At 48.8% G+C, this 19,883-nt stretch overlaps 1 protein-coding gene across 1 annotated transcript in view; it reads left to right on the top strand.

Moving 5' to 3' along the window:
* The window catches only part of ZHX1 (zinc fingers and homeoboxes 1), a 44,119-nt gene that overhangs the window by 13,009 nt on the left and 11,227 nt on the right, over nt 1–19,883 (top strand). Inside the window, 4 exon segments of the mRNA XM_038744503.1 lie at nt 9,032–9,140; nt 10,799–11,002; nt 13,322–15,108; nt 15,110–16,210. Of these exon segments, the coding sequence (XP_038600431.1) occupies nt 13,576–15,108; nt 15,110–16,207 (2,631 nt within the window). The 5' untranslated portion in view covers nt 9,032–9,140; nt 10,799–11,002; nt 13,322–13,575 and the 3' untranslated portion in view covers nt 16,208–16,210.

Genomic DNA, 19,883 nt, shown 5'->3' on the forward strand with positions numbered 1-19,883 from the left:
ATGGGGATTAAGGTGGTGAGCCCCACATGGGACAACCTGATCTCCTGTGTCCTCCCCAGCACTCAGAACAGTGCTTTGCACATAGTAAGCGCTTAACAGGTACCAAAATTATTATTATTATTATCGGTGAGGTAAGAAGGACAGAGCCGATCGAGCGCGTTAAAGCCCACGGAGAGTTTCTGTTGGATGTGGAGGCGGATGGACGGCCTTTGGGGTTTTTTGAGGAGATGGGTTATTTGGACCGAATAGTTTTTCGGAAGAACGATCCGGGCGGCAGAGCGAAGAGGGGAGAGACAGGAGGCAGGGAGGTCATTGAGGAGGCCGAGGAGGTAGTCGAGGCCGGAGATGAGGGCTTTAGGTCAGTGTGCCCGTCTAGGAGAGGAAAGGGCAGAGCCTAGCGGTGTCGCGAAGGTAGAATGGACAGGATCCCGTGATAGATGAACGTGTGGGTCGACTAATAATAATGGTATTTGGTAAGCGCTTACCATGTGCCAAGCACTGTTCTAAGCGCTGGGGTGTTGGGTATGGTGGTGCTGTCTACAGCACTAGGAAAGTGCTCCAGGAGGCCTTCCCAGACTGAGCCCCCTCCTTCCTCTCCTCCTCGTCCCCCTCTCCATCCCCCCATCTAACCTCCTTCCCTTCCCCACAGCACCTGTATATATGTATATATGTTTGTACATATTTATTACTCTATTTATTTTACTTGTACGTATCTATTCTATTTATTTTATTTTGTTAATATGTTTGGTTTTGTTCTCTGTCTCCCCCTTCTAGACTGTGAGCCCACTGTTGGGTAGGGACTGTCTCTCTATGTTGCCGACTTGGACTTCCCAAGTGCTTAGTACAGTGCTCTGCACACCGTAAGCGCTCAATAAATACAATTGATTGATTGATTGATTGAAAGACGAGGGGAGGAGGGGGTTCAGGTGCGAGGAGGAGAAGTTCTTTCTCGGGCAGGTTAAGTTTGAGGTGTGTCTGTGGGGCGTCCAAGTAGATTTTGTCCTGGAGGCAGGAGGAAACGCGAGATGGAGGAGAGAGGTCCGTGCTGGAGATGGGGCATTTGGGATTTGGGATTTGGGAATTACCCGTGTAGAAGTAGTAGTGGAAACCGAGAATATTTACCGTAGAGAGGCAGCGTGGCTTTCCACTGAAAGAGCACAGGCTTGGAAGTCAAAGGTCAAGCGTTCGAATCCTGCCTCTGCCACTTGTCTGCTGTGTGACCTTGGGCAAGCCACTTCACTTCTCTGTGCCTCAGTTACCTCCTCTGTAAAATGGGGGTGAAGACTGTGAGCCCCACGTGGGACAACCTGTTCATCTTGTATCCCCCCAGGGTGTAAAACAGTGCTTTGCACATAGTAAGCGCTTAATAAATGCCAGTTATTATTATTATTATTATTCTATCTGCAAATGGTTTTTGTGTCTCTGTCCCCCATGAGATGATAAGCTCCTTCAGGGTACCTTTTTTTAGTAATAATAATAATAATGGCATTTATTAAGCGCTTACTAAGGGCTTAGAACAGTGCTTTGCACATAGTAAGCACTTAACAAATGCCATTATTATTATTATTATTATTACTGTGTGCATGAGCACTGTACAAAGCACTGTTCTAAACGCTGGCGGGAGGGGGGATACAAGGTAATCAAGGTTGTCCCACATGGGGCTCTCGGTCTCAATCCCCATTTTACAGATGAGGGAACTGAGGCACAGAGAAGTGAACTCACTTGCCCATTTAGTTGGTAGATTAATCCCTGCCTACCAGGGATCTCACCATCCTGATTTTACCATTTAGGGGGGAGAGGCAGACATTAAAATAGTCAATCAGTGATATTTATTGAGCGCCTACTATGTGCAGAATACCATACGAAGCTTTTGGGAGAGTATAATACAACAGAATTAGCGGACATGAGCACTTAATTTCACTAATCCTCTGAAGCACCGATATAGGGGTGTAACCGCTTTCCCTTCTTCTTAGAGAAACAGCGTGGCTCAATGGAAAGAGCCCGGGCTTTGGAGTCAGAGGTCATGGGTTTGAATCCCAACTCGGCCACGTCTGCTGTGTGATCTTGGGCAAGTCACTTAACTTCTCTGGGCCTCAGTTCCCTCATCTGTAAAATGGGGATTAAGACCGTGAGCCCCACGTGGGACAACCTGATCACCCCGTATCCTCCCCAGTGCTTAGAACAGTGCTTTGCACATAGTAAGAGCTTAATAAGTTCCAATTATTATTATTATTCTATCTGCAAATGGTTTTTGTGTCTCTGTCCCCCACTAGATGATAAGCTCCTTCAGGGTACCTTTTTTTAGTAATAATAATAATAATGGCATTTATTAAGCGCTTACTATGTGCAAAGCACTGTTCTAAGCACTGGGGAGGTGACAAGGTGATGAGGTTGTCCCATGGGGGACTCACAGTCTTCATCCCCATTTTACAGGGGAGGGTACTGAGGCACAGAGAAGTTAAGTGGCTTGCCCAAAGTCACACAGCTGACAAAGTCCACTGAGCCACGCTGCTTCTCTAATGGTTTTTATTAAGTGTTTACTAGGTGTCAAGCGCTGGGGTACGTGCAAGTCCACTGTTGGGTAGGGACTTTCTCTATGTGTTGCCAATTTGTACTTCCCAAGCGCTTAGTACAGTGCTCTGCACATAGTAAGCGCTCAATAAATACGATTGATTGATTGTTAGAGACAGTCCCTTGTCCCACGTGGGGCTCCCGACCTAAACAGGAGGCAGCTGAGAAGACGTAGGTCCATTGTATTTTCTCCGGGTCATAGCACAGGGCTCTGCACAAAGTACCATCTCGATAAATACTATCGATCGACCGTGTCCGTATCAAGAGCGATTAATACTTACCCTTTCAGGACAGTAGTTGAACGTCTCATACGTTAGCCAGTCCTAAAGGCTTAGGTTGAGGCCCCTGCCTTCCTTACAGTGTTGAAAAAAACCCATAATTATGATACGTTATACAATTATGATATGTTATGTAATTATGATATGATTTGTTAAGTGCTTACTATGTGCCAGGCACTGTACTAAGCACTGGGGTGGATATAAGCAAGTCCCTGTCCCCTGTGGGGCTCACAGTCTCAATCTCCACTTTACAGCTGAGGTAACTGAGGCACAGAGAAGCGAAGTGACGTGCCCAAGGTCACCCCGCAGGCTCCTGGCGGCGCAGGGGTTAGAATTTAGGAATTGCGCGAATTTTCCCTGCCAGGGGCAGGGTGCGAAGTTAAAGTAGATGTTTCTTTAAATTTACCCCGTTAAGCATTTTTGTCATCTCTGCTGAAGTGGCGTTTGTTTTTTGCAGACACGAATAACACAGTTTGCATAACATTAGCTGCTGATCCTAATGTTCCAAGCTGGAGACTTTTTTTTCTGGATGTTTCCATAATTTGCAGTTAATTATTCTAAAATAGACTGCATGCTCTTTGGAGGTGCTTGCACATTTTTTAGGTTTAAGGGGAAATGGAGTCCCACCCTATTGTATATCGATATGGTACTTCATTTTGAGGAACAATAATCACTTTATGTGCTTCAAATCCTGAACTAGTGCGTCCATTATGTGCGGCGTTCTGTCGTTTGACTAGAGTAAGCGGTATTTGACTTGATAGCTAAAAGCTACTAAGCTTTGGGTTTTCTTGCTGTGTCTGAATTTTATCGCAAAGAGCAAAGTATAAACCTGAAGAAGCAAATGGTTTGCTTTTTAACAAGAAATGGAAAGCGACGCTTAAACCCCGCCCCGTGTTTTGAAGGCCAACTGTTCGTGACTGAAATGCTGCTCCGTAAGTAGTAACCGTAACATCGAATACTGAATGGAAACGGAAATTATAATTGTGAAGCCTTTAATTCTGTTAACAAAAACTGCCACGGACAAAGTAAACAGGATAAAATGGCTTTCCGTTTTAGGTCGCTATTGTTCACCCTTTCAGGGCCAGGATTTTAGACTTTTGTTTGGGAAAGGCGCTATTTCCATCCTTAGACGTTATTTCACGGCTCTGTGTGCCTCATGATTTTTCCCCTGCCTCATTTGAAAATATTAAAGCTGTAACACGAACGCTTCAATATTTCCTCTTAGCATTTTTTAAGGATCTTGTTCTCTGTGGCCCCTTTTCATCATCATCATCAATCGTATTTATTGAGCGCTTACTGTGTGCAGAGCACTGTACTAAGCGCTTGGGAAGTACAAGTTGGCAACAATATTGACAATTTTGACAATGTTTCATGGATCTGTCTGCTTGGCGTAGTAGAAGCAGCACGGTGTAGTGGGTAGAGCATGGGCTTAAAAGTCAGAAGGTCATGGGTTCTAATCCCAGCTCCACCACGTGGATGCTGTGTGACCTTGGGCAGCGTGGCTCAGTGGAAAGAGCGCGGGCTTTGGAGTCAGAGGTCATGGGTTCGAATCCCGACTGCCACATGTCTGCTGTGTGATCTTGGGCAAGTCACTTAACTTCTCTGGGCCTCAGTTACCTCATCCTTAAAATGGGGATTAAGACTGTGAGCCCCTTGTGGGACAACCTGATCACCCTGTATTCTCCCCAGCGCTTAGAACAGTGCTTTGCACATAGTAAGCGCTTAATAAATGTCAATTATTATTATTATTATTATTATTATTATTATTATTCTCTGGACTTGTTCCCTCATCTGGAAAATGAGAATTGAGACTGTGAGCCCGACGTGGGACGGAGACTGTGCCCAACCTGATTAACTCGTGTCTACCCCAGTGCTGAGTATAGTGCCTGGCTCATAGTAAGCGCTTAACAATGCCATAATTATTATTATTCCTTAATGATTTTGTCTTATTGAAATTATTAAAGCCCCGAACATTTCAATGCTACGTCTTAATAATGATGATGGTATTTGTTAAGCGCTTACTATGTGCAAAGCACCGTTCTAAGCACTGGGGAGGTTACAAGGTGGTCAGGTTGTCCCACGGGGGGCTCACAGTCTTCATCCCCATTTGACAGATGAGGTAACTGAGGCACAAAGAAGTGAAGTGACGCCCAAAGTCACACAGCTGACAGTTGGCGGAGTCGGGATTTGAACCCACGACCTCTGACTCCAAAGCCGGGGCTCTTTCCACCGAGCCATGGCATTTTCTAATGATCTGGCGGCATTTTGTGCACCTCTGAGTTTTAATGCCACCTTCCCCTCCCTGCCAGCCTGCTTATGGGGACACTTGGGGGTGGGTTGGACTGTCCAAAAAAGTTTGCCCACAAACTCTTGTACATTTTCTTTCCATCATGAAAAGGCTTCTCTGAGCACGCCTTCGCAGTTAAGACAGATCGTTCAAAGGCTGCTAAAAGTATATAAAAGGCTAAACAAAAAGCCAGAACATTTCCCTTCCCAGCAGTATCCTCAGAGGATCTCTCCTTCCGCCTCTCAAGTGCTACTTTGGCCACCTGTGCTTCTGACCCCATTCCCTCTCATCTCATGAAATCTCTCGCTCTGTCCCTTCTCCCCTCCTTAACTTCCATCTTCAACCGCTCACTCTCCACTGGTTCCTTCCCCTCTGCCTTCAAACATGCCCATGTCTCTCCCATCCTAAAAAAACCCTCTCTTGACCCCACCTCACCTTCTAGTTATCGCCCCATCTCCCTCCTACCATTCCTTTCCAAACTTCTTGAACGAGTCGTCTACATGCGCTGCCTCGGATTCCTCAACACCAACTCTCTCCTCGACCCCCTCCAGTCTAGCTTCTGTCCCCTACATTCCACGGAAACTGCCCTCTCGAAGGTCACCGATGACCTCCTGCTTGCCAAATCCAACGGCTCCTACTCTATCCTAATCCTCCTCGACCTCTCAGCTGCCTTCGACACTGTGGACCACCCCCTTCTCCTCAACACGCTATCCAACCTTGGCTTCACAGACTCCGTCCTCTCCTGGTTCTCCTCTTATCTCTCCGGTCGTTCTTTCTCAGTCTCTTTTGCAGGCTCCTCCTCCCCTTCCCATCCCTTTACTGTAGGGGTTCCTCAAGGTTCAGTGCTTGGTCCCCTTCTGTTCTCGATTTACACTCACTCCCTCGGTGACCTCATTCGCTCCCACGGCTTCAACTATCATCTCTATGCTGATGACACCCAAATCTACATCTCTGCCCCTGCCCTCTCCCCGTCCCTCCAGGCTCGCATCTCCTCCTGCCTTAAGGACATCTCCATCTGGACGTCTGCCCGCCACCTAAAACTCAACATGTCCGAGACTGAAGTTCTTGTCTTCCCTCCCAAACCCTGCCCTCTCCCTGACTTTCCCATCACCGTTGACGGCACTACCATCCTTCCCGTCTCACAAGCCCGCAACCTTGGTGTCATCCTCGACTCCGCTCTCTCGTTCACCCCTCACATCCAAGCCGTCACCAAAACCTGCCGGTCTCAGCTCCGCAACATTGTCAAGATCCGCCCTTTCTTCTCCATCCAAACCGCTACCCTGCTCGTTCAAGCTCTCATCCTATCCCGTCTGGATTACTGTATCAGCCTCCTCTCCGATCTCTCATCCTCCTGTCTCTCCCCACTTCAATCCATACTTCACGCCGCTGCCCGGATTGTCTTTGTCCAGAAACGCTCTGGGCATGTCACTCCCCTCCTCAAAAATCTCCAGTGGCTACCGATCAACCTACGCATCAGGCAGAAACTCCTCACCCTGGGCTTCAAGGCTGTCCATCCCCTGGCCCCCTCCTACCTCACCTCCCTTCTCTCCTTCTCCAGCCCAGCCTGCACCCTCCGCTTCTCTGCCGCTAATCTCCTCACCGTGTCTCGTTCTCACCTGTCCCGCCGTCGACCCCCGGCCCACGTCATCCCCCTGGCCCGGAATGCCCTCCCTCTGCCCATCCGCCAAGCTAGCTCTCTTCCTCCCTTCAAGGCCCTACTGAGAGCTCACCTCCTCCAGGAGGCCTTCCCAGACTGAGCCCCCTCCTTCCTCTCCCCCTCCTTCCCCTTTCCATCCCGCTACCTTAACTCCTTCCCCTACCCACAGCACCTGTATATATGTATATATGTTTGTACGTATTTATTACTCTATTTTATTTGTACATATTTATTCTACTTATTTTATTTTGTTAATATGTTTGGTTTTGTTCTCTGTCTCCCTCTTTTAGGCTGTGAGCCCACTGTTGGGTAGGGACCGTCTCTATGTGTTGCCAACTTGTACTTCCCAAGCGCTTAGTACAGTGCTCTGCACACAGTAAGCGCTCAATAAATACGATTGAATGAATGAATGATGGTTGAGTCATACATACACCAGTTCACATATCTTACAAATCTAATTATAATGATGCACAAGAGAAGAGCACGTAAGAGAAGAGCAATAGATTGTAATTATTGAGCACGGACCACTCTATCAAATGCTTGGGAGAAGACAATATAAAAGTTTGTAGACACATACCCTGCCCACAACGAGCTTCCAGTCCAGGGGTCTGTAGTCAGTCAGCACTCAGTCACTCGTATTTATTGAGCGCTTTACTGTGTGCAGAGCATTGGATTAAGCACTTGGGAGAGTACTGTATAACAGAGTTGGTCGATACATTCCCTGCCTCCAAGGAGCTTCCCGTCTAGAGGGAAAGTCTATAATCAATCAGTTGTATTTACTGAGCCCTTACTGTGTGCAGAGCACTGTACTAAGCGCTTGGGAGAGGCCAGTACAACTTTGGCAGGCAGGTTCCTTGCCCTCAAGAAAGTTACAGTCTAGAGGAGAAACTGAGTCGGAGCCCAAGCTAACTGGAATTTTTAGTGGAGTGAAGAGATGTGAGATTCATTCATTCGATCGTATTTATTGAGGGCTTACTGGGTGCAGAGCACTGTACTAAGCGCTTGGGAAGTACAAGTTGGCAACATATAGAGACGGTCCCTACCCAACAACGGGCTCACATCTTATGATTCATTTTACAATACACGATAAATCAGGTAGAGAGAGTCATGGCAGAAGAAGGAAGGGTTCCTAAACCAACATGTCTATTTTGACAGTGAAAATGTTCAGAAAAACTTAATTTTAAAAAATATTTGGGGTTTTGTTGTACACCTAATTAAAAAAAAATTGGGGCAAGGTTAATTACAGTCAAATCAGGTAAAAATCCAAATATCCATATCCTGTAGATTTGTTAGGGTGTAAATTTGAACATACAGTCAGTATTTTAATTCTCAAGTGTTGATGTACTTTTGCAGTGGTTATAGAGTATATTATAAAATGTCTTCATATAATTCCGTTTGACATCCTGATTACCAGATTATATTATGTTTGTACAATGTAGGGTAAGCAATTTTAGCAAAAAACATGAAAATGATTTTTTAAATTTTTTTTAGATTATTGTCTTTTGTGGACAATTTCCCTAAAATGGGTGACTTGATTGTATAATATCACTATTTTTTTTTAAATGTACCTGGAACTATACTTGTATCTGTGACCTTTGGACATTGGATAGTCACTCCACAGGACTTCTGTACACACGTATAAGTTATATATTAGAAATTACTTATTCATGTTCATGTCTATCTTCCCCTTCTAGACTGTAAGCTCGTTATGGGTAGGGAATGTTTCTGCTGATGCTGTTGTAGTATACTCTTCCAAGTACTTAGTGCAGTGCTCTGCACATAGATGGAGTTCAATAAATACCATTAATTGGTTGGTTATACTAAGTGCTGGAGTAGGTACAAGCTAATTGGTTTGACACAGTCCAGATCCCCCGTGGGGCTCACAGTTTTCATCCCCATTTTACAGATGAGGTCACTGAGGCCCAGAGAAGAGAAGGGACTTGCCCAAGGTCACACAGCAGGCATGTGATGGAGCCAGGATTGGAACCCAGGTCCTCTGACTTCTTCTTTCCAATAGGGCCACGCTGCTTCTCTCCCCCCATCTCCCCTGAGACTGTATGCTCATTGTGGACAGGGAATTATGTGTGTTATATTCTATTGCACACTTCAAAATGCTTAGTACAGTGCTCTGCACACAGTAAGCGTTCAGTCAATATGATTGATTTTGACTAATCAACTTTTTGGCAGTTTTCAAAGCGAGAGTGCATTAAAACAAATTATTTTCTATTTTCTTTGTAGGAAAAGGCGCAGCGCTGCCCTTAGATTCCACAGTTAGTGATGGCTTGAACCAAACCCCTCTCTCATTTCGAGGGTGAAACGTACCACCTCAAACTCCGAGGAAACTATGGTAAGTATATATTTCTTGGAAAAACCTGAGCTGTTTGAATGTTCATCATGTTTTTTGACTCTGTAAAGCGCGGTGCTCCTGTTGACCCACTTTTGAACTATTGTGAATGTAGCCGTGCCAAGTCAACGTGGCTTTTAAAATCAATTGATTTTCATTATTTTGAAAAAACCGTCTCAGCAGGAAGGTTATCTGTTACAACTATCACCTGATTTTCTAATTGAAACTGACGTGGTGCATCAGCACCACTGGAGCTGGTCAAATTTTACAGCTAGCGTGCTGGTTCGTAGAGGAAAAAATATTTCAAGTTGCTCAGCTGGGGAATTTCAGAGTCTGTTTTTGCACCATCCTTGACTGAACTTCATCGTCATCATCATCATCATCAATCGTATTTATTGAGCGCTTACTATGTGCAGAGCACTGTACTAAGCGCTTGGGAAGTACAAATTGGCAACACATAGAGACAGTCCCTACCCAACAGTGGGCTCACAGTCTAAAAGGGGGAGACAGAGAACAAAACCAAACATACCAACAAAATAAAATAAATTGGATAGATATGTGCAAGTAAAATAAATAAATAAATAAATGAACTTGATGTGTATGGAGGGAAAAAGGGCTATCCATCTTAACTACTGTTCAACTTAAGTATTTTAATTCAAGTAAAGATAACAAATCAATCAATCAATCAATCGTATTTATTGAGCGCTTACTATGTGCAGAGCACTGTACTAAGCGCTTGGGAAGTACAAATTGGCATCACATAGAGACAGTCCCTACCCAACAGTGGGCTGACAGTCTAAAAGACTGTCTAAAAAGTCTAAAATGGACAGTGTAAAAATGGAGCCTTTTATTTATTCAGTGGTTATAGTTTATTTTAAAATACTTCTAATTTTTTTACAGTATTTGTTAAGCGCTTACTTTGTGTCAAACACTGTGTTCTAAGCACTGGGTTAGATACAAGTGAATTAGGCTGGACACAATCAGTCCCTATCCCGCCTGGGGCTCACAGTCTAAGTAGGAGACTATTTTATTCTGTTAATTATTTTATTCTGTTATTTATTTTATTCTGTTAATATGTTTTGTTTTGTTCTCTGTCTCCCCCTTCTAGACTGTGAGCCCACTGTTGGGTAGGGACCGTCTCTAGGTGTTGCCAACTTGTACTTCCCAAGCGCTTAGTACAGTGCTCTGCACACAGTAAGCGCTCAATAAATACGATTGATTGATTGATTGATAGGAGGGAGGACAGGAGAACTGAGACACGGAGAAGTGAAATGACTTGCCCAGGGTAACACGGCAAGCAGGGATTAGAACCCAGGTCCTCCATGCTCTTTCCACGAGGCCATGTTGCTTCTCCGATTAGATTTTGCTTTTACGTGCTCCTTTTCAAAAGTCATTCGCCTTAGAATTTAGCTGGCCATTTTATCTCTTGTAGGAGGCATTAGATGGCTAATTTAAAATATTTCCAATGTCTTAATCCAGCAGGGAAGATATAATTTCCTGGCTTTGGGTGCGGAGGGATCGTAGGCTAGTGAAGACTCCAGGGAGTGTTGTTAAATGAACAGTTTCGGCAGCTCCGCTTCCCCTTCGTGCCACTTTACTTGGAAAACATTTTAAGGACTTGAATATTCATGACTTCTCCCTCTGCCTTCTCTCCCTTCAAGTAAGGAACTGTTCCTCCGTTTCACAAATGGGGAACCGGAGGCACACTGAAGTGACTCATCCAAGGTTTTGGACAGAGTATGGGTTGTACCTCTTTAAACTCATCGTTAAGGATTCCCAGGAGACTTTTACAAATCGCCTTTAGTTTTCTGTGGGGCTCATCTTTGTGGTGCTTCTAAAAGAAAAAAACAGCCAGAAAACGTCAGGTAAAATTTTTAAAAATTAACCAAAACGCGAGAGTTTTCCATTTTGTACTTTGAAAACTTTGAGTGGCAGTTAATTTATTTTGGGATGTTAAATAATTGCTAAAATATGTCATACGCATGTTTTTCCATTGTTACTTTCGTGAGATTTCCCTCTGGCTAGTATCTTTGTAACATTTTCCCTCCATTCTTTGTGGCGTATTCCTTTATTGTTTCCCAGTTTGTAATTCTGGTGAGTTGGCTATTTCTAATTAAATATAATTGTGGAAAATCAACGACTGTCAGCTGACTGAGCATAGCGCTTAGTAGAGTGCCCAGCACATTATAAGCACTTAACATACACCGTTAAAAAGAAAGACTGAGAGTGCTGACTTAGAGAGGGGAAAGGTGAAACTCAGATATGAATTCCAGAGCATTCTCGGGAAATTTTTGTCCTTTGCTATTTCAAGAAGTCCGTTCATTTATTTAGGTCAAAAATAATGTGATTCTCCAAAGCCTCAGCATTGTCAGAATGTTCTTATTTCACCCAGACGGCAAAGTTTGCGTTGAAAAAGGATTTTTTTTCTTTTTTTTTTTTAATCAAAATAACTGGTTTCAAGGTTGCTACGGACCAAAATAATATAGTGTTCATCATTGCATTTGAAATACAAAGTAACCAAAAATGGAGACTTGCCCATTTCATATAGCTTTAGTGAGACTTTTGAATAAGCAAGTTTTTTGGGATCTAGATAAATGCTAAAGAGATGATTTGAGGTGACCACTTGGTTTTTTTTTCTTCTGAACAAGAGAAGCAGTGCGGCCTAGTGGATAGTACCCGGGCTTGGGAGTCAGAGGGACCTGAGTTCCAATCCTACCTCCACCACTTATCTGCTACGTGACCTTGGGCAAGTCATGTCACTTCCTTTGTGCCTCGGTTTTTTGTTGGTGGTGTATTGAAGTGCTAACTCCGTGTCAGGCACTGTTCTAAGCGCCGGGGTAGATACAGGATAATCAGGTTGGGCGCAGTCCATGTCCCTCGTGGGGCTCACGGTCATCTTCCCCATTTTACAGAGGCGTTAATTGAACCCCAGAGAAGTGCGATGACTAGTGCAAAGTTATAGGGCAAAGCGGCGGAGCCAGAATTAGAACCCAGATCCCTCTGATTCCCCATCCTGGGCTCTATCTACTAGGCCTTCTGTAAAATGGAGATTAAAGCTGTGAGCCCCATGTGGGAGATAGACTGTGTCCACCAACCTAATGATCTTTTATCTACCCCGGGGCTTAGTACAGTCCCTGGCACGTAGTAAGGGCTTAATAAAAACCACAAAAATAGTGGAGGTAGAGGAGAGGGGAGATGTGTTCCCTGCCCTACAGGGGGACATTAATATCAATCGATCGATGGTATTTATTGAGCGCCTACTGTGTCCAGAGCACTGCACTAAGCGCTTGGGAGAGTCCGATAAAACAGAGTTGGTGGACACGTCCCCTGCCCGCAGGCAGCGTACAATCTAGAAGGGAAGACGGACATTAATATGAATCGATCATTCAAATGTGCCAGGCACTGTACTGAACTCTGGGGTAGCTACCAGGTTGGACACAGCCCAGGTCCCCGCTGGGGTTCCCAGTCTTACTCCCCATTTTCCAGATGAGAGAACCGAGGCCCAGAGAAGCCAAGTGACTGGCCCAGGGTCACCCGGCAGACAAGCGGTGGCTGAATTGGTGTGAGAACCCAGGCCCCGGGCTTTTTCTACTAGGCCATGCTGCTTCTCTGTTCTACAAATACTTGTCTCTGTTGTGAACACCCTCCCACCTTGGTAGTAGTTGAGGAATTGAGTCTGGAAGTAGAAAACAACCTGGAGTGAAGAGGAAACTGAGCTATTTGGAACGTGCGGTTGCTCAAGTCGTCGAAAGAAGAACGTGGGGAGTTTGTAATATTAGTACGAGTTCCCTCATCCGTAAATTGGGGGGTCGAGACCGGGAGCCCCGCGTGGGACGTGGACCGCGTCCGACGTGATTGCCTCGTACGTACCCCGGCGCTCGGTACAGTGCCCGGCGCGTAGTAAGCGCTTAACCAATACCGTTGAGGGGGGAAAAAAAAGTCACTTCTGTGTGCCTCAGTTCCGTCATCAGTAAAATGGAGATCAAGATCTTGAGCCTTTTGTGAGGCGTGGACAGTGTCTGACCCGATTAGCTTGTGTCTGCCCCAGTCCTCAGTACGGTGCCCGAGTAAGCGCTCCACGGATAGCCCAAAACAAACCAAAAAATTCATTTCCAGCGAGCCCTGTTGGGAACAGCCAAACAAAAGGTCCTCACTCCTTTTATCTCGTCACTTTTGCACTTTAGACGATGGCTCTCAGGCGCTCCGGGCGCCTCCACCTTTCCTCTCCCGACGGGCTGCTCCGTACCCGATCGCCCCCCGGCCAAGCAGCTAGAGGGACGTAGGGACCGAGTCCGACGATGGAGTTGGAGCGTCCCAAAACCCGGGCGCGGAATTAAGGCCCCCCCGCCACCCCCGCCGAAGGATCCGGAGCTCGATCCCGCTCCCCCGTCGCCGCCGCCGCCGCCTCCTCCTCCACCGCCGCCGCCGCCTCCGCAAAATGGCAAGTAGACGAAAGTCAACTCCCCCTTGCATGGTCCTTGCCAGCCAAGAGGTGGCCAGCGTAGAAACGGTAGCCGAATCTGACGAAGGTCCCCCTCTACTTGCCCCCGCAGAGACCAGCCCCGCGGTGAGCCCGGCCAGCGCGGAAGACGCCCGGGGCCGGGCGGCCGACGGGCCGACCAAGAGGGTGGAAGGCGGCTACGAGTGCAAATACTGCACCTTCCAGACGCCCGACCTGAACCTGTTCACCTTCCACGTGGATTCGGAGCACCCCAACGTCGTGCTGAACTCCTCCTACGTCTGCACGGAGTGCAACTTCCTCACCAAGCGCTACGACGCCCTCTCGGACCACAACCTGAAGCACCACCCGGGCGAGGAGAACTTCAAGCTGATCATGGTGAAGGGCAACAACCAGACGATCTTCGAGCAGACCGTCAACGACCTGACCTTCGACGGCAGCTTCGTGAGGGAGGAGGCGGAGGCGGCCCGGGCCGAGCCCCCGGAGCCCCCGTCCCCGCCGGGCATCTCCATCAGCAAGACCCCCATCATGAAGATGATGAGGACCAGGGCGGAGACGAAGCGGATCGCCGTCTTCCACAGCCCGGCCGGAGAGGCCGGCGAGGAGAGGGAGCCGGAGGCGGACCGGAGCCCGGCCTCGTCGGACTCCAGCTCGGCCCCGGGCGGCGCCCCGCCGGACCCCGCGGCCCCGGTCCTCCGGCCCGGGTTCGCCCAGGTGATAGCCACCGTCTCCGCCCCGCAGAACCCCGGCCTGCTCCCCAAAGTCCTCATCCCCGTCAACAGCATCCCGGCGTACAACGCCTCCCTGGACGCCAACCCCCTGCTGCTGAGCACGTACAACCGGTTCCCCTACCCGACCGGGTCGGAGATCACGGTCCTGTCGGCCCAGGCGAGGCACACGGAGGAGCAGATCAAGATCTGGTTCTCGGCCCAGCGGCTGAAGCACGGCGTCAGCTGGACCCCCGAGGAGGTGGAGGAGGCCCGGCAGAAGCAGTTCAACGGCGCGGTGCACACCGTGCCCCAGACCATCACGGTCATCCCCGCCCACCTGTCCCCGGCGGGCAACGGCCTGCCCTCCATCCTGCAGACCTGCCAGATCGTCGGCCAGCCGGGCCTGGTCCTCACCCAGGTGGCCGGGGCCGCCCCCATCGCCCTGACGGTGGCCGGGGTCCCCACCCAGCCTCACGCGCAGAAGAGCCGGGCCCGCGCCACCCCGCCGCCCCCGCCGCCGGGCGACGGCCAGCCCGCCGCCGCCCCGGCCCCCCAGCCCCGGGACCCCAGGCCCGAGGCGGCGGTGCCCCCCGACGCGGCGGGCGTCCGGGCCAAGAAGACGAAAGAGCAGCTGGCGGAGCTTAAGGTCAGCTACCTGCGGGGCCAGTTCCCGCCCGACACGGAGATCGCCCGGCTCATGGGCGTCACCGGCCTGACCAAAGGGGAGATCAAGAAGTGGTTCAGCGACACCAGGTACAACCAGCGGAACGCCAAGGGCCATCAGGGCGGCCCCCCCCGGCGGCGGGGGCGACCCCCCTGGCGCCGCCGCCATCGTCATCGACTCCGGTGACGAGACGGCCGAGCCGCCGCCTACCGGCGGGGGCCCGCACCCCCTCCCCGACTTGCCGCCGCCACCGAAGGCCCGGGAGAGGTTGGCGGGGGCCCCCAGGTCCGGCCCCGTCCCGTCCGACGGAGAACCCGACGGGCCGGGGGCCCAGGCCGGGCACCCCCACCGGGACGCGGACGCCTGGTTCGCCCCGAGGAGGAGACCGGGGGCCTCCGGACGGGAGGACCGGGAAGAGGAGGAGGAGGAGGAGGAGGAGGACGACGACGAGGCCGGGGGAGAAGAGGCGGCCCCCGGGGAGGAGCCGGGCGGGCCCAGGTGGAGCGCGGCCAACAAGGCGGGCAAAAAGTCCCCCGAGCAGCTGCACCTCCTGAAGAGCGCCTTCGTGCGGACCCAGTGGCCCTCGGCGGAAGAGTACGACGGGCTGGCCCGGGAGAGCGGGCTGGCCCGCACGGACATCGTCAGCTGGTTCGGGGACACCCGCTACGCCTGGAAGAACGGCAACCTCAAGTGGTACTACCACTACCACCACCACCACCACCACCACCACCGGCCGCACCACGGCCCCGGTCCCGACAGGCCCAACGGCCAGGCCCCGGCCAGGAGGAGGGGCCGCGGGAGGCCCAAGGGCAGGGGCCGGGGCAGGCCGCGGGGGCGGCCGCGGGGGGGGCGGAGGCGGCCCCCCGGCGGCGGCGGCGGCTGGGACCGGGGGTCTTCGCTCCTCAGGTTCAAGACCGGCCCGGCGGTCCTGCGGGACTACTACGTGAAGCGCGGCTTCCTCAACGAGCAGGACCTGGACGAGCTGGTGGCACGCTCCCACATGGGCTACGGCCAGGTGCGGGACTGGTTCGCCGAGCGGCAGCGCCGGGCCGAGGCGGGGCTGGCGCTCTTCGAGGGGGACGGCGCCGGGGAGCGGCCCGCCGGCGACCGGGGCGAGGAGGAGGAGCGGGACGAGGAGGAGGACGAGGAGGAGGACGAGGAGGAGGAGACGGACGACAGCGACACGTGGGAGCCCCCCCGGCACGTTCGGAGGAAGCTCTCCAAGGCGGGCGATTGACAGGTCAGTGTCCCCAAGGGTGTGGGCGGGCGGGCTCACGCGTGTGTGAGTAGACGTACTCCTAGGGGATCCCACACACACACCCGGAAACGTCCGATTCCATCTCGGGTGGGTTTTCCCGCCGACTCTAACCAAGCCCATTTTGGGGACATTCATTCAAGGCATCTTTCAATTTGCTTCCTGTAAGCGCCCAGCCAAAGTAGTCAATCAATCAATCAATCGTATTTATTGAGCGCTTACTGTGTGCAGAGCACTGTACTAAGCACTTGGGAAGTACAAGTTGGCAACCTATAGAGACAGCCCCTACCCAACAGTGGGCTCACAGTCTAGAAGGGGTAGACAGAGAACAAAACTAAACATATTAACAAAATAAAATGAATAGATATGGACAAGTAAAATAAATAGAGTAATAAATATGTACAAACATATATCATCATCATCAATCGTATTTGTTGAGCGCTTACTGTGTGCAGAGCACTGGACTAAGTGCTTGGGAAGTACAAGTTGGCAACCTATAGAGACAGCCCCTACCCAACAGTGGGCTCACAGTCTAGAAGGGGGAGACAGAGAACAAAACCAAACGTGTTAACAAAATAAAATAAATAGAATAGATATGTACAAGTAAAATAAATAAGTAGAGTAATAAATATGTGCAAACATGTATACATATATACAGGTGCTGTGGGGAAGGGAAGGAGGTAAGACGGGGGGGATGGAGAGTCGAATAGTTGAAGATCTGTTCGGCCTGGGGCTGAGACAGTCAAAATCTTGTCTAGTCCAGTCAATCTTAAACTTAATAGTAATTATTATTATTATTATTGTTATAGTACTTATTATAATAATGTTGGTATTTGTTAAGCGCTTACTATGTGCAAAACACTGTTCTAAGCGCTGGGGTAGATACAAGTTGATCAGGTTGTCCCACGTGAGGCTCACAGTCTTAATCCCCATTTTACAGATCGGGTAACTGAGGCACAGAGAAGTTAAGTGACTTGCCCGAAGTCACACAGCTGACCATTGGCAGAGTCAGGATTTGAACCCATGACCTCTGACGCCAAAGCCCATGTTCTTTCCACTGAGCCACGCTGCTTCTGCACTTACTGTGCGCCAAGCCCGGTTCTAAACACTGGGGTAGATAGAAGTTCATCAGGTGGGGCGCACACTCTTAATCCCCATTTTACAGATGAGGTGACCGAGGCCCAGAGAAGTGATGTGCCCAAGGTCACAGAGCAGACATGTAGCAGAGTCGGGATTAGAACCCAGCTTCAGCAGCGCTGTGCGCTGCATCACTTCCCACCTCTGACGAAGACCCAGGCAGAGCCAATTAGTTGCCGTCTAATTAGTCAAGATGAGCCAGTCCTAAATTATCTGTCTCTGGGTGATTTTTTCTGTTTTTTGTTTTTTACGGTACTCGTTAGTGGCTTACTACGTTTGAGGCGTTGTAGTAAGCGCTGGGGTAGAGACAAGCTAATTGGGGTGGACACCGTCCCCGTCCCACAACTGGGCTCACAGTCTCAATCGCCGTCTTTCGGAGGAGGCCCAGAAGAAGGGAAGTGACTTGCCCAAGATCACATGGCTGATAAGTGGCGGAGCTGGGATTAGGATCTAATTCCCAAGCCCCGGACTCCATCCAGTGGGGTGGGATGCTCCTATCATATTTGGGATCAGTTAGATCTACCCATTTATCTACTTCAGTCGGTCAGAAGTAAAGGCATTTTTTGATTGTTGTGCGGAAAAATGATCTGTTGTTCGGGGGGGAAATGTTCACAAGCAGAATAAATAATGATCAAACCATTTATTCTGCACCACTCCTTTCACTAAAACTTCATTTTGGGCCTCTTTAAGGGAAGAATTCAAAATCGAAAACTAAAAAAAGCAGAGGAAGGTATATATGTAGAAGCAGCGTGGCTCAGTGGAAAGGGCACGGGCTCTGGAGTCTGAGGTCGTGGGTTCAAATCCCGGCTCCACCAATTGCCAGCTGTGTGACTTTGGGGAAGTCTCTTAACTTATCTGGGCCTCAGTTACCTCATCTGTAAAATGGGGATTAAGACTGTGAGCCCCCCATGGGACAACCTGATCACCTTGTAACCTCCCCAGTGCTTAGAACAGTGCTTTGCACATAGTAAGCACTTAATAAATGCCATTATTATTATTTGTATATGTGTTTGTACGTATTTATTACTCTATCTTTTTTGTACATATTCTATTTATTTTATTTTGTTAATATGTTTTGTTGCCTGTCTCCCCCTTCTAGACTGTGAGCCCACTGTTGGGTAGGGACCGTCTCTATATGTTGCCAACTTGTACTTCCCAAGCGCTTAGTACAGTGCTCTGCACACAGTAAGCGCTCAATAAATACTATTGAATGAATGAATGAATTCCAAGGGAAAAAAGAACTCCAGTGGTGAGAATCGCTCAGTTTTAGGAAATTTAGGGGACAGTGGATTATACCTCTTTATTATAATAATTGTGGTATTTGTTAAGTGCTTACTCTGTGCTGGGCACTGTACTAAGTGCTGGGGTGGATACAAGCAAATCGGGTTGGACACAGCCCCTGTCCCACATATGGCTTACGGTCTCAGTTTCCATTTCACAGATTAGTTAACTGAGGCCCAGAAAAGGGAAGTGATTTGCCCAAGGTCACACAGCAGACGAGTGGCAGAGCCGGGATTGGAACCCATGACCTTTCTGTCTTCCAGGCTTTGCTCTATCCACTCTGCCACTGTTGTGTCTCAGATGTTCAGAACTTAAAATGTTGGTGTTTTCACAATTGTATCAGATTTTTACCTCTCTGAGAGGCTGATGCATTTTGTAGCCATTCAGTTTAAATGCAAATAGACTAGGCATTACTGGATTTCATGTTGGCTTAGACACTTGTTTGTATTCACAGTGTTTTTGAAAACTGTACAATAAATTGCTGGTAGTTTTGAAGACCAAACGCTCTGCTAAAAAGGTAAATACGGGAGTCCATGATATGAAACTTGGAAAGTTGCCTTGAAATTATTCTGTTAGAATAAAGAAGGAAATATTAGCCACAGAGCCCAAATGATAGGTTAAAAGCACATTTTGGCATTTATCAAATGCCAGAAAAATGCTTTCAATTTCTAATACATTGGCAGCTGACCCATATTTTGATTCTTCTGCGATATTACAATCTGGCATTAGTGCTTCTTGGGTCTTGTTAACATAGATAAAATCCAGTGGGAACCAAGTTTTGTGATTCAGTATGGGTTTAGCAAGATTTTGTTTTCATTCAGGCTACCCTTTATTTTATTTAATTTTGTAAATATGGTATCTGTTAAGCATTTGCTACGTGCCAGACCCTGTACTAAGAGCTGTGCCAGTCGGGTTGGACACAGTCCATTTCCCACATGGGGCTTACAGTCTTCATCCCCAGTTTACAGATGAGGTAGCTGAGGCTCAGTGAAGTGACTTGCCCAAGGTCACCCAGCAGACAAGTGGCGGAGCGGGGATTAGAACCCAGGTCCTTCTGTCTCCCAAGGCCCCGACTCTCTCCATTATTCCGTGCTGCTTTTCTAGCCCTTGTAAATTACTTTTATGCCCAAATTATACCAACAGTCAGATTTGAGTTCTCGTATTTCTCAGCTAAGAAATTAGTTTGTAGTAATAACTGAGGTATCTGTTAAGCACTTACTGTGTGCCAGGGACTGTACTA

The sequence above is a fragment of the Tachyglossus aculeatus genome, chromosome 4, assembly GCF_015852505.1.
Source record: "Tachyglossus aculeatus isolate mTacAcu1 chromosome 4, mTacAcu1.pri, whole genome shotgun sequence".
Classification (NCBI taxonomy): domain Eukaryota; kingdom Metazoa; phylum Chordata; class Mammalia; order Monotremata; family Tachyglossidae; genus Tachyglossus; species Tachyglossus aculeatus.